Source organism: Loxodonta africana, chromosome 14, assembly GCF_030014295.1.
Source record: "Loxodonta africana isolate mLoxAfr1 chromosome 14, mLoxAfr1.hap2, whole genome shotgun sequence".
Classification (NCBI taxonomy): Eukaryota; Metazoa; Chordata; class Mammalia; order Proboscidea; family Elephantidae; genus Loxodonta; species Loxodonta africana.
Window position 1 is genome coordinate 80,017,261 of NC_087355.1, and position 15,803 is coordinate 80,033,063.

A 15,803-nucleotide genomic window follows, 5' to 3' on the forward strand; every position below is an offset into this window, starting at 1 on the left:
CCCTAGCCATATACTTTTTGCCTTCTCGTTTTCTTACTCTCATTCCACTCAGATACTCAGGGTGTAGGAAGCTCCACTGGTAACTGAACCGGGGTTCAGGAAGCCAAGACATCCAATGAGTGGGCAGAGTACCTGTACAAGTCAGGAGTCAGGGGAAGCAAAGCATGAACACTCAGTATGCCCAAGATAATCCTGGATACCAGAACCCAGACTGGATCAATCCAGCAATTTGAACCCAAAAAGATAGAGACATAGGGACAGCGAAGATACACCATGTAAAAACTAAGAGAGCATTTTCAAGTATAGACAGGGACTAGGAGATTCACCTCAGAGGTCAGAAATAATTCTTAGTGACTTTTCTTGATCCTCCAAATCCACTGAAAGATTTCTGAAATCAGTAGAGGGCAGGGGACAGGACAGAGTTGGGCTTCTTCTTAGAAACCTAAAGACCGCTCTCATCAGTGGTGACAACCTGGCTTCTGACTTCACTACCATACCACATCTACCTCTTGCCAATGATGTTCTCCAATCTAGTTCAAGAGGGTAGTTTCCATTCTTCACCTTACTGGGCCTCTTGGTTAGGTTTGACCTTGTTGACCACACCCTCCTTCTTGAGATGTTCTACTCTCAGCTTCCATGACACCACCTTCCCTAGTTCTCTTCTGACTACTTTGATGGCTTTTTCTCTATCTCTGTCAGGGAATTCTTACTTTCTTTCACCTCTCCACTGGCGTTCTTCAAGTTTTGCCCAGTGCCTTTTTACTTTTTTATGTTATGTATTCCCTGCAGTGATCTCTTATTCTCATGGCTTCAACTGGCACTCACATTCCAATGAATATAAGATCCTATTCCCATGCACAGTTCTTTTCTGCCTGAGCTTCAGAAGAGTCTGTTCAACAGCCTTCTTGATATCTCCTCCTGGACCTGTCAAAGACAACCTCAAACTCAACACATCCCAAACTGCATCCCTACTTCTCGCTACCAAATCTCCTCCCAATATTGTTTATTTTAGTTGGCAGTTCTGACATTCACCCTGTCACCCAAGCAAGAAACTTTTAAATCAAACTTGACTACTCCTGTGCCTTATTGCCCACATCCATCATTTCATTCATTCATTTAGCTAACTCTAGCCAAGTCCTGTTATTACCAGGTACTGTTCTAAGTGCAGGAGTCCCTGGGTGATGAGAAAGATTAACACACTTGGCTGCTAACCAAAAGGTGGGAGGATCGAGCCCACCTAGTGGACCCTCAGAAGAAAGTCTGGCAATCTGTTGTTATTGTTGTTAGGTGCCGTTGAATCAGTTCTGACTCATAGTGATCCCATGTACAACAGAATGAAACACTTTCTGGTTCCGCGCCATTCTCACAATCATTGTTAGGCTTGAGCCCATTGTTGCAGCCACTGTGTCAATCCATCTCATTGAGGGTCTTCCTCTTTTCCACTGACCCTATACTTTACCAAGCATGATGTCCTTCTCCAGGGACTAATCCCTCCTGACAACATGTCCGAAGAATATAAGACATAGTCTTGCCATCCTTGCTTCTAAGGAGCATTCCGGTTGTACATCTACCAAGACAAATTTATACGTTTTTTTGGCAGTCCATGGTATACTCAATATTCTTCGGCAACACCACAATTCAAAGTCATCAATTCTTCTTTGGTCTTCCTTATTCATTGTCCAGCTTTCACATGCATATGAAGTGATCGAAAACACCACGGCTTGGGTCCTGTGCACCTTAGTCTTTAAGGTGACATCTTAGCTTTTGAACAGTTGAAAGAGGTCTTTTGCAGCAGATTTGACCACTGTGATGTGTATTTTGACCTTGACTGCTGCTTCCATGAATGTTGATTGTGGATCCAAGTAAAATGAAATGCTTGACTGCTTGCAATCCTGGCAATCTACTTCTGAAAAATCAGTCATTGAAAACCCTATGTCACAGTATATTTTGACACACGTGAGGTCGCCTTGAGCCAGAATCAGTTTGACGGCAAATGGTTGGGTTTTTGGTTGTAATTGCAGGCTAAACAGTGGTAAATGAAACTGTTTTAGTCCCTGCCTTCATGAAGTATATGAACTACTGGCTGTCTTTTTCTCTGAAATATCTCTTTCCTCTTTCTCATTTATGATTATCAGTAGATGGCATGTAGTAGATGTTCAGTAATCTTTATTGAATGAATGAATAAATGAGAGTGCAACTACTTGAACATCTGCTGTCTATATAGTACAGAATACGACACAGCTTACCGATGTCATTAAAATATTTCTAAACACACATTATGAATCAATAGAAGCCAAAACATCTGGCCAGTTTAACTGGAAAATTCCCAATGAGGTATTGGTATGTTTTATCTGTGTTATACAAACACTCAGATGGTCTGACTTCCTGTGGAAATGACTGGATATTTTGACACAGCACAGGCTCCGCCAGACCATCTTGATCTCTTCCAGGGACACATCATGTCTCTGGATTGCACATATGGTTCAATGACTTCTAGGGTTAAGTGTTTTTTAAGTACAAACTTTGGGCACTAGTGACTGTTTTAATTGGTTGTCATTTCCAAAATGTTATTAGTGCTACTTTGTTATTTATGAATACCAGCACACATTCCCTGGCTCTTGAGTCTGAAGACCTCAAAATGAATTGAGATTATTCATACTGATGATGGCACGGATGGGTTGTATCCAGGTAAAACTCAAGCATCATAAGAAATATATGGTATGGTTAAACACCAAGAAATATAATCTTTGACCAATAATGACATCTTTTTATAATAACTGTTGGATGACATTGGCAAGTATCTTTAGGAAATTAGTAAAAAAAAAATTTTTTAAAAAGTATTCCCACACAATATTATCAGATCAATCAGCCATGGAATAAAACCAAGCATCTCCACCTCTCCTTTCTTGGTTCTCAATTATTTGTAACAAGATCAGGTACAACTGAGATTTGAACAAGAAAGTATCCCAATTTTTACAATTAGTTTAAATGGAAAAAATTTCCAAAAGAGAAGACAAAAAAAGAAAAACAAAATAAAATATCAAGAGAGAGAACTTTATGAAAGGTTATTCAGGTATTTGGAGTCAGGCATGCATCTCCGTCTCTCAAAACAACTACATTCAGGCTTAAGCTAGCAACAGGCAAAGGAAGCAGAGAGCATCATCAGCTGGCTATACACCTACCCTGGGAATGATATAAGTCTGTCATTTTACATAATAGCAAATTGTGCCATGCACTCCAATTCAGGGATGGAAAGAAGAACTAGGCATTGAAATTAGTGATGACTTGTGTACTCAGAATAATTTTGGAGAAATTAAACACTCACAAAAGAGTAGTAAAGACCTAAGGGTAGACTTTTGCCAGGCATGCAGGCTAGGTTTCATCTGCCATTTCCCCCAAGGGAATCTGGTCCATGCATTATTCCAATCCATTCCATTATTCCACTTCACACAGAGCTACAGAGAAACTAAAATCAATCTGGCCTCAGAGTGTCCCATCCTTCTTTCAAATGCAGAAGAAAGAGGGAAGACTTTCAGCATTTTAACCTTTTCCCTCTAAAATGTCTTTAAGCAGACAGATTTTTCTTATCCACAAGTTAATGAGAAATGTTCAGGTCCATGAATTAGAAAATTTAACTCATATATATCTTCGCAAAGCATTCAGACACTGTCAAGCTGCTCTGTTTACTTCTTGGTACTCTCAGCTTCTGCTTGGCTTGGAGGACTTCAGAAGCTGCTTGTCCAATCACTCATATACTACCTTTTTTTGTTGTTTTGTTTTTTTAAAAATGTAGAGTGGAGTCACATCGTTTAACTTACATAAATTCAACTATATGTGCTTGGCCTACATGATTAGATAAAGGGAAAGTTCATATACGAGCAGTTGACTGCCTACCTGCCACTCAGGTGCTCTGTTCACTCAGGTGAGCATCCCAGGGAGGAGAGTATCTGTATCCATGGTGGTGCTCTCCCATGCTTAGCCCCAGTTCTCAAGTGCCTCTCAGAGTCTGAGCATCTCCTTGGGTTTAGTGTGATTCCAACACTTGAAGAAACCGTTTTTTAAAAATACTTTTTATTGGTGATTTACCTCTTTGTGCTGACTTTGTAACCCGGTCCCTCATCTAAGATGCAAATCCACTCCATTTAAGAATAGAATTTTGTGAGTCGCCTTGAAATTGCATGCCACTGCTGACTCCTGAGGACCCTGGCCCTGGGCAATGCTGTACTGCTTTGATACTACCCAAAGTGGGTTTTGAATCTCAGAGGGTAGCTCACAACTGCCAGCTGGACAGTGACCCAACAGGGGCATTCTCATGGGCTTGACCACAGGTTTATCTTTTCCAATACGAGTGTTTTTCGTTTGTTTTTGTAAAATTATAATTCAGCTTCAACGACATTTATTTTTAGCTAGGTCAAAGAATAAAAAAATAAAAAGGAGGGGGTGCTGGAAGGACTCTGGCATATTCTGAAACTGCATGAACTGGTTAATTCTGTCTTGAGGAGATATATTTGATCATTTGCAATTATGGCGCTCAACTGAGAAAAGGTTAAAGATGAATTGGTTTTCTCTGAGGCATCTGAGTTGGAGATGCACTCAAGCGAGCATGCATCCGCGGCAAAGCAGAAGAAGGAAGTGCAGACTTACGTTCTGTTTCCCCACTATGTTATCAAAGGGCAGCTCGGGGCTCCAGGACCCTTCTGTGAAGGTTGCTCCACTGTTTCTCCTGTCCGAGGAGCTCACCGACTCCTTGACAATGTCTTCGGGCAAAGACAGCAGACTGTCCTCAGGCTGCTTAATTAAATAGGTCTCTATATTATGCTTCCTCAGGAATTCATTCCTCTCTTTACCGTGCCCCTCTTCCACATTGTAGTCACCATTGAGGCAGTCCAGTGTGGCCTTGGAAATGTGAATCCTCCTGTGTGCACAGAGCATAGGTCATTATACCTTCCTGACTTTACGTGCAAAGGCCTTCATGGTTGTTTGGTCCTGTGCGAAACCAACATCAGAGCTGCACGTGGGATACTGTTAGGACATGCCCTCAAGGAAAATACTTGTCACCCTACAAAAGCGGAAAGAATAAAGCAACAGAAGTACCAGTATAAATTAATGAGCAGGGTATCATTGACTTTATCCCAATGGTCATTGCTGCCTCTGATAAAATACAGCCCAGCTGAGCCATATCTAAGCAGTTCTTTGGGCTTTACTTATAACTATCAGCCTGATCCAGCAACATTTCAGAATCAATGATTTTTCAATTGCATTGATGATACTGGAAAAGTAAGTTCCAAAAAATGTTTCTGAACCCCAGTGGCAATAGTTTCCAAGTCACCATGCATCAGCAGTTTTTGGAACTGTTATTTTCATCTTTTCCTATCATTTCACTTTTCTTATATTTGTGCCTGTTTCTCCAACTTGCCTATAATCTTCTTAAGACCATGGGAATATCTTATACACTCACAAGGCTACACTGGGGGCCCTTTGGACAAACTGCTGTAAGATACAATTTCCCCTATAGCGTGCATATGGCAAGGAGCAGAGGACAAAGCTGTAGATGCAGGCTGGAGGGCAGCTGGCTAGGATCACTCATAAGGTAGGTGACTTATCCCTGCACTTATCAGCCACCACAGCACAGGGATCGAGGTTCGTTATAGCAAAATAACAGATGACATCAAGGGTCTTAAGCGTCAAACTTGAATTGCAAAAGCTGCAAATGGTAAATCCTTCCAAAGAAGACCTTTCCTGTCCTCTTAATTGCCTACCTCAATCAGAGCACTTACTGTATCATATTGTAGTTTGAGTAGACTAGCATGGTGGTTAGGAGCACGGACTCTGGGCCAGATTGCCTGGGTTCAAATTCCAGCTCTACCACTTGCTAGCTGAGAGAACGTGGGCAAGTTACTTAATCTTTCTGAGCCAGTTTTCTCACCCATAAAATGTGAATAATAACTGTGCTCATCTCTTAGGGTCATTTTGAAGATTAAAAGGGCCGTTGTGAAGATTAAAAGGGTTAAGTCATGCAAAACCAAAAACAAAACCAAACCCAGTGCCGTCAAGTTGATTCCAACTCATAGCGACCCTACAGGACCGAGTACAACTGCCCCATAGAGTTTCCAAGGAGTACCTGGTGGATTTGAACTGCTGACTGTTTGGTTAGCAGCCGTAGCACTTAATCACTATGCTACCAGGGTTTCTAGTCATGCAAAGTAGTACTCAAAACAGTACATGGTACACTGTACACCCTAGAAAAGCAAAGCCTCAAATAATTAGGAGTACTCTCAAAAATGTTACTGTGATCATATTGTCTATCCCATGCCTTCTCAAGGCTCTGGGATACAGTCCAGCTCTAAATATGGTTTCCAATGCCTCCACTATCTGGGCCCTGCTACTTTGAAGTTCATTTCCTGACGTTCCTCCACTATAGCACCCTACGCTCTCTCCAGCTCTTCAAGGAACTGGCATTTCTCCAAATTCAACGTGCTATTTCATGTCTACTAATCTTGGAACAAACCGTGCCCTCTCCCTAGATTGCTCACTCTGAGTTGTCTACACAACAATTTCCTACTCTCAGATTCAGCTCAAAAGCCATTTCCCTAGGCTGACTTTTAAGCCCCTTGAAATGAATGAATAAAGGAAGTGCTCAAGACTTTGGCTTTTGTGATTCTAGAAATAATATATCTAAGAAAACGATGAAATTTCTTTTTTCTAGAGTGGCATTTCCAAATGCATTGTATTTTTAGTACTACGTCTGCTTCCTCTTCTCATCCTTCCAGCCCATTGTGCTAAATCCAGGCTTAGAGAGGATAATTCACTGCAAACGACACATAAAGAAACAGAAACTGCAAACGATGTATTTCTGATAATTTAAGGGATATTCTTCACGTTTTCTACATAAATATTCTTGTACGTAGTCATTGACTTCAAGTACGAGGTATTAAAAATAAAAGCTAGCATCTGAAAGGTGCTTGCATTCTCTTGAAAATGTGCTGAGTAAGTACAGAGCACTGTCATGACGAGCTTTGTTAGTGCACGTGGAGTCAGTAGTGTTGATCAGGGAGATGACCCGACTCGTCCGACTTTCCACGAAATGGAAGTTCCAGCTTTTGTTTCTCAGCTTAAGCTCCGAACTGGGCGCTGGAAGGCTACCTTTTCCTCCCAGGCAAAACAAACCTCCCGGAGGGGTTAAAGTGCAATGACTGCTTTTCTTTCCTTTTAAAATAATTAAGTTAAATACCGGCCCAGTTTGGCATTTTCTCCGGATTCTACGTTTTATTATTCTGCCGTCAGTGCCATGGGACTAATATTTTCGTGAACTAAATCAATATCATGTTTTCGGCAGCGAAAGACATTCTCATCTTCACTTATTACTGATTCTTCTACTCAAGGTATGATCAATATCCTCTTAAATGTTTTGATAATACTTGGGTTTTAGATGTTCCTTTTCTTCCTTGCTGCTAACTCGAGCTTTGGAAGAAGGCATTTGCAGATGAGATTCTAAAGATTACATTTCCCTCTAAGGAAATGAATCAATTCTCAGACAATATTCTCGTATAGTAAATGTCAGGTAAACCTAACATTTCCTCATGTTTTTCAATGCCAGCATATAATAATAACGATGACAGAAAATAAGATATAACAACTGTGTGAAGTCTCTGGATGGTGCAAGTAATTAACATGGTTGGCTGCTAACTGAAAGGCTGGTGAATTGAGTCCACCCAGAGGCACCTTGAAATAAATGCCTGGTGATTTATTTCCAAATATTCAGCTACTGAAAACCCTGTGGAGCACAGTTCTACTCTGACAAACGTGGGGGTTGCCATGAGTCAGGATCCACTTGCCGGATCTTACGACCGTTATATAATACTTAATTTGCATAAATGTCATCCTATATCCAAAGACATTACTGTATACTTGACTCCCTGTATAATCTCATATAATTTCAACCTTCCAACAACCCTAGGTGGTAGATGTTACTTTTTTTCTTGTTTTGCAAATGGTGAATCTGGCCCAGAGACAGTAAGTAACTGGTACAAAGTCCCACCAGTCATATATACCAGTCCTGTGCTCAGTAAGTGCTTTATAAGTACAACCTCATTTAAAACAAATTTTTGAGGTCAATAAGTGTTTTCAGCCCAATTTGACAATGAAGGGACTGGGCAGAGAGAATAAGATACTTGGCTCTACTTTCATAACTGGTGAGTGGTAAACCCATGGTTCAAACTTGTGACTCACAATAGAAACCTAGTCTTCTATTTCTTAATGTGATAAGAACATTAGCTAAACTGGCTTCCAGATGTCAGAGCTATGTTCTGGGATTTGCAAAGGGCATCTATTGAGTATATGGATAATTCCCCATTATCCATAATATTCAATACTACCTATATTATCCATATTGAATGTAATGGATACAAAGGACATCTATGGAGTATATGTTTAATTCCCCATTCAGCCACACTTTTAAGACACAAACCTAGACTCATAGATGGATCGGGTGTCTGGGTTGCTTGAACTCAGTTGGTAGCTACTTGTAGGAAAACTCCAAAAACTTCTAGGCTATGGAAACCCAGTGGCGATACATCAGGTTTACCTTAGTTCTATGCTTGCATGGTAAGCAGGTGACACACTTCACATAGCGAGGGAGTGAGGGTCCCTCTAAGAATAGTAACCAACGTGGGAAATCAGTGCACAGCTGCCAAGGTGCTTCACGCCCACTCCCCTGATGACCCTCAGAAGGAATCTGTAAGGTGGATTGTGCCCAGTCAGCAGATGAGAAAATAAATTCTCACGGAGGAGGGACATGACTCACTATATCGTTAAGTATTGACGTATCTCTTTTTGTAGTGAGGAAAGCAAGACTCAGAGAAGATAAGTAACGGCCTGAGATAAAACAGAATCTTAATACCACTCTTCATGGTTCAATTAGCCTTTCCAGGCTACTAGCACATTTGGAGATTCTATACTCACTGACCTTTCCCAGAGTGATTTGGAGAGCTGAGTTTTTAAGGGGAGTGAGAATCCTGGGTTTTCTCAGCTGGCCCAAGGTCACATAGAAGGTGGGTGGATCTTAACCCTGGTTGTCCATTAGAATTGCTTTGGCGACCCTATAGGACAGGGTAGAACTGGTCCATAGAGTTTCCAAGGAGCGCCTGATGGATTCGAACTGCCGACCTTTTGGTTAGCAGCCATAGCACTTAACCACTACGCCACCAGGGTTTCCCATAGTTATATAAATATAGTGATATAGTTATACGCCTGGGCCAACCTGCACAGATTCTGCTTCAGTAATTGAACCAGCATGGATTCTGGGTACCAGTATTTTTTAAATGCTGCTCTGGTGATTCTAATGTACAGCCAAGCCTAAGAGTCAATGCTACAGAGAGCTGAGACCGAAGAGCTGGATGACGTCCTATCATCCTCATTGCCTATGATGCATTTCCTTAGACTTTTAGGGTCAATATTTGCATGATGTTTCACTGTCCTGTCTCCTCCCAAATAATGGTTTCTTAGATCTGTACCTCTTAATTCTGCAAAGGGAAATTCATTTGCTCACAAAATGAGCAAATCATGACCGTCAAGCAAGAAAAGGACTTTGCTTTGGCTTACCCAGGGATTCCTCCAGATTCGAGTTTGTTCGCAATGTCCACATCCCAAGACCAGACATCAAACTGCCACTTCCGCAGGCCCAACACGCCACAGAGCACTGAGCCTGAGTGGATTCCAATCCGCATGTCAACGTCATGCTTTGTCCTTGATCGCACATACCTGTTGGTATAGGTGAATGCAGACACATGCATAAGGCCAATGTGGGCCCCTGAGTCCCCGGCGGCAGGCAGCCCAGTCTTGCCTACTCCACCTCCATCAGTTCAACTCCTGCCCATTCAAATGCCACCTCCTCCACAAGGCCTTCTTGGATTCCCAGATAACTGGAAGGTTTCTCTTCCTCTACTGAATGCCCCAGGTTTTTATCTGAACTTTTAAGGGCTCTTGTGACCTTTCTCCTCAAATCTGCTCATCATACATATCCCTTATCTCAGGGAATGACATCAGCATCTTTTTATGCCCAATAGTGTGTAAATCTGAGTTACTATGGATTCTGCACTTCATCTTACACTCCATTTCCTACCTTGGTATTTTTTTTTATTCTGTTCCCTTCTCTTCATTCCTCCTGCTAACACTTTAGCTCAGGCCATCATCATGCCTAGGTCTGGGCTCCCTGCCTCAGCCTATCTTCCTTCTAGTGCATACTCTACACAGCTGCTGGAGTCTGTTTCTGAACACAAATGTGACCAGGTCATCCATCTCTCCCTTGTTTAAAACTCTTTTGAGCATTGATCACCAAAGTAGAGTGCTCATATCTCAGAGGTGACCGTTGGAATGCAAGAAGAAAATGATGGAACTTCCATTCACAGTTCTGTTGTTTCATCTTAGAAGAGTGTTACCAAAAGTGGATCCATGGGATGACCCGAGTGACCTCACAGGGTCCATGTAGGACCAGCCCCTGTCTGTAACATGGTGGAGGCATCTAGAGGTAAGAGGAGGCTTTCTAAAGTTAGAGGTTCCCTCAGTGCACCCACTTCCCTCCTAATTTTCAGAGTGTTGTAGACAATTCTAGTTTATGGGTTAAATGATGTCCTTTATTATAGGTAATTTTATAAACATAAAAAATTTAAAAGGCTGGATATAATTCTTGGAAATAGTGGGGAAAATACTAGAAACAACTTCATTGCCACATAGAAATTCAATGATTATTTTACCTAAAAATGCTGAAAAGAGATGACAAACTTAAAGATGACTTATTCATTTTTCTTTGAAAAAAAGACAAGTCTTCCACATATGCTGACTTTTCTGTGATAACTGCTTGCTGTTAGTATCTCCCCTAGCAAATATTTTGAAAAAAATAAAAACAGACAAACTTGCTTAATTTGTTTCTTTGAGCTAAAGATGGCGGTTTAACAGTGAGTGAGAAAGGAACCGCATTTACAAAAAAAAGTCACATTCTGAAGAGAAACTTTGTAAAAATGAAGTTTGGGAATGTTTCCATCTTTATGTGAATTTTGTTGTCAAACATAAGTAATGCCATCCACGAAAGTTCTCAGAGTTGCACATTCCCTAACCTGTTGAAAAATCTTCCAAATGAAGAGTTTTGGTGAGTTTTGAACTCATTTGTTAAAAATGTAAAAATGTATTGCCTTCTAGTGAGTTTGTAAGAATAATTGTCAAACATCAAGGAAAAAGACAACTTACTAGCTGGATTTACACAAAACTTTGGCATAACCGAATAATGCTATAATTTTAGAAAACAAAGTCGAGGTTGCAAATAACCCAGAATCTACCTGGTTTTATAAGGTCTATATTTAGCTCTGGTAGGGAGAAAGACCTGGCTGTTTCCATAAAGATTACAGCCAAGAAAACCCTACGGGGGCAGTTCGACTCTTTCACATGGGGTCACTATGAGTTGAAATCAACTCCACGGCACCTAAGAACAAGTCACAAAGCTTGAGCGCACTCGTTGAGGCCACAGAGCTAGTGAGAAGGAATCTACAACTAAACTGGGGTTGTTCTGTTTTTAAACCACACTCTCTGTAGCACAGATACTGCGTGTGACCCTGGGCCGACAGCTTAATCTGACCTGGAGTTTCAATGGTTGTAAAATAAGGCTTCACCTGATTGCTTCACTGTTGTGAGCCTCAAAGGAGATAATGGATGTTAAAGTGCTTTGCCAACTAATTGGGAGGGATTATTAAACAGCACACCATGCTAATGTCATTAGGTAATTACATGATTCAGGGAATGCACTGGAGCATCTTAATGAAAAGACATTTCTATTTTTTTCTTCTTCCACAAAATTAAAATCATAACAAGAAAACTTAAAATTTCTCCACTGCTCTATTTTTTTTCCTCTCTCTTTTTTTCCTTTTCCTATGCCTGGGATTTGACGTAAATAAAACCTAGGGCTGACACTTTGTAAAAAGTGATTAATAACTTGCAGACATTGATCCTATTTCAAAAGGCTACCCCCATGGTGGTATAGAACCATAAACACACATAATGTATTTCACGATCTCTTCTTGATGGGAGGACCTTTGAGCATTCTTTTTTTGGTTGTTGCTTTTTAACTGTGATTTAGGTGAAAGTTTACAGAGCAAATTAGTTTCTCATTAAACAGTTAATACACATACTGTTTTGTGACATTCGTTGCCAATCCCACAATGAGTCAATACTCTCCCTTTCTCTACCCTGGGTTCCCTGTTGCCACTGGTCCAGTTTTCCTGTCCCTTCCTGCTGTCTTGTCTTTGTTTTTGGGCTGCTGTGCCTATTAGTCTCATATATATGATTGAACTATAAATGTGTTATTGTTGGCCTGTGTTGTTGTTGTTAGGTGCTGTCGAGTCAGTTCTGACTCATAGCGACCCCATGTACAACAGAATGAAACACTGCCTGGTCCTGCACCATCGTCACAATTGTTATTATGCTTGAGCCCATTGTTGCAGCCATTGCAGCAATCCATCTTGTTGAGGGTCTTCCTCTTTTTTCGTTGGCCCTCTGTTTTACCAAGCATGATCACCTTCTCCAGGAGCTGATCCCTCCTAATAACACGCCCAAAGTATATGATAGTAGTCTCACCATCGTGGCTTTTAAGGAGCATTCCGATTGTACTTCTTCCAAGACAGATTTATTCCTCCTTTTGGCAGTTCGTTCAATATTCTTCGCCAACACCACAATTCAAAGGCGTCAGTTCTTCTTCGGTCTTCCTTATTCACTGTCCGGCTTTCACATGCATATGAGGCCGCTGAAAATACCATGGCTTGGGTCAGTTGCAACTTAGTCTTCAAGGTGACATCTTTGCTTTTCAACACTTTAAAGAGGTCTTTTGCAGCAGATTTGCCCAATGCAATGCATCTTTTGATTTCCTGACTGGTGCTCCCATGGGTGTTGATTGTGAACCCAAGTAAGAAGAAATCCTTGACAACGTCAATCTTTTCTCCATTTATCATGTTGCTGCTTATTGGTCCACTTGTGTGAATTTTTGTTTTCTTCATGTTGAGGTGTAATCCATACCGAAGGCTGTGGTCTTTGATCTTCATCAGTAAGTGCTTCAAGTCCTCTGCACTTTCAGCAAGCAAGGTTGAGACATCTGCATAACGCAGGTTGTTAATGAGTCTTCCTCCAATCCTGATGTCCCATTCTTCTTCATATAGTCCAGCTTCTTGGATTATTTGCTCAGCATACAGATTGAATAGGTGTGGTGAAAGGATACAACACTGACGCACACCTTTTCTGACTTTAAACAACACAGTATCTCCTTGTTCTGTTCGAACAACTGCCTCTTGATCTATGTACAGGTTCCTCGTGAACACAATTAAATGTTCTAGAATTCCCATTCTTCACAATGTTACCATAATTTGTTATGATCCACACAGTTGAATGCCTTTGCCTAGTCAATAAAACACAGGTAAACATCTTTCTGGTATTCTCTGTTTTCAGCCAAGATCCGTCTGACACCAATAATGATACCCATGGCTCCACATCCTCTTCTGAATCCGGCTTGAATTTCTGGCAGTTCCCTGTTGATACACTGCTGCAGCCGCTTTTGAATGATCTTCAGCAAAATTTTGCTTGCATGTGATATTAACAATATTGTTTGATAATTTCCACATTCGGCTGAATCGCCTTTCTTGTGCACAGACATAAATATGGATCTCTTCCAGTTGGTTGGCCAGGTAGCTGTCTTCCACATTTCTTGGCATAGATGAGTGAGCACTTCCAGTGCTGCATCCGTTTGTTGAATCATCTCAATAGGAGGTATTCCGTCAATTCCTGAAGCCTTGTTTTTCGCCAGTGCCTTCAGTGCAGCTTGGACATCTTTCTTCAGTGCTGTCAATTCTTGATCATATGTTACCTCTTGAAATGTTTGAACGTCGACCAATTCTTTTTGGTATAGTGACTCTTTTTGGTATAGTGGTATGCGTTCCTTCCATCTTCTTTTGATGCTTCCTGTGTGGTTTAATATTTTCCCCATAGAATCCTTCAATATTGCAACTTGAGCCTTGAATTTTTTCTTCAGCTCTTTCAGCTTGAGAAATGCTGAGCGTGTTCTTCCTTTTTGGTTTTCTATCTCCAGGTCTTTGCACATGTCATTATAATACTTTGCCTTCTCTAGCCGCCCTTCGAAATCTTCTGTTCAACTCTTTTACTTCATCATTTCTTCCTTTTGCTTTAGCTACTGGACATTCAAGAGCAAGTTTCAGACTTTCTTCTGACATCCATTTTGGTCTTTCTTTCTTTCTTGTCTTTTTAATGGCCTCTTGCTTTCTTCATGTATGATGTCCTTGATGTCATCCCACAAGTTGCCTGGTCTTCAGTCATTAGTGTTCAATGCCACAAATCTATTCTTGAGGTGGTCTCTAAATTCAGGTGGGATACGCTTAAGGTCATACTTTGGCTCTCATGGGCTTGTTCTAATTTTCTTCATCTTCAACTTGAACTTGCATATGAGCAATTGACGGTCTATCCCACAGTCAGCCCTTGGCCTTGTTCTGACTGATAATATTGAGCTTTTCCATCACCTCTTTCCACAGATGTAGAGGATTTGATTTCTGTGTATTCCATCTGGCGAGGTCCATGTGTACAGCTGCCATTTATGTCGGTGAAAAAAGGTATTTGCAATGAAGAAATCATTTGTCTTGAAAAATTCTATCCTTTGATCCCTGGCATTATGTCCAGCACCAAGGCCATATTTTCAAACTACAGATCCTTCTTCTTTGTCTCCGGTTTTTGCATTCCAATCACCAGTAATTATCAACACATTCTGATTGCATGTTTGATCAATTTCAGACTGCAGAATTTGGTAAAAATCCTCAATATCTTCATCTCTGGCTTAGTGGCTGGTGCGGAAATTTGAATAATAGTCATATTAACTGGTCTTCCTTGTAGGCATATGGATATCATCCTATCACTGACAGCATTCTATTTCAGGATAGATCTTGAAATGTTCTTTTTGACAATGAACGTGATGCCATTTGTCATTCATGTCATAGTAGACCACATGATTGTCCAAATCAAAATGGCCAATACCCATCCATTTCAGCTCACTAATGCCTAGGATATTGATGTTTATGTGTTGTATTTCATTTTTGATGATTTCCAATTTTCCCAGATTCACTCTTCGTACATTCCACATTCTGATTATTAATCGGTGTTGACCCTATAGACCTATCTAATCTTTTGTTGAAGGGTGAACCTCAGAAGTGACTTCAGCACTGAATTAAAAGGGTATCCAGGGGCCATACCCTTGGAATTTCTCCAGTCTCTGTCAGACCAGTGAGCCTGGTCTTCTTCTGGTGTGTGTGTGAGTGAATTTGAATTTTGTTCTACATTTTTCTCCTGCTCTGTCCAGGACCCTCTATTGTGACCTTTGCCAGAGCAGTTGGTGGTGGTAACTGGGTACCATCTAGTTGTTCTGGGCCTTTTGAGCATTTTTGAAGCTAAAATGGAGGGAATTCTGGGTTACATGTCTTGTTCAGTTCTTCTAGAACAGACCCTTAGAGAGGGTTTGTTGTGCTCCATCAGCTGCAAATGAAGAGAAAATTAACTAGAAACCACCTAGATTATAATCATCTGCACCTTCTCTTCTCCATGATCTCTGAGTTTATTTCAGGCAGGAGACTACCTTTCATTTTTGTCTGCCCAGCACCTAGCACAGTGCATAGGCACAGCCAGTGCTCAAAAGTCTGTATTTGAGTTAGTGGAGAAAGCTCAGCAGTTTCTTGCTCAACAGCCCTGTGGCTGTCAAAAGGCATCCACCA

General features: G+C 41.0%; 1 protein-coding gene across 1 annotated transcript in view; it reads right to left on the reverse strand.

Annotated features, from left to right (window-relative positions):
* The window catches only part of ADCY8 (adenylate cyclase 8), a 223,057-nt gene that overhangs the window by 94,942 nt on the left and 112,312 nt on the right, over window positions 1-15,803 (reverse strand). Inside the window, exons 6-7 of the mRNA XM_010588496.3 lie at window positions 9,601-9,759; window positions 4,645-4,915 (exon numbers count right to left, since the gene is read on the reverse strand). Coding sequence (XP_010586798.2) covers window positions 4,645-4,915; window positions 9,601-9,759 — 430 coding nt within the window. The remainder of the gene's footprint in view (window positions 1-4,644; window positions 4,916-9,600; window positions 9,760-15,803) is intronic.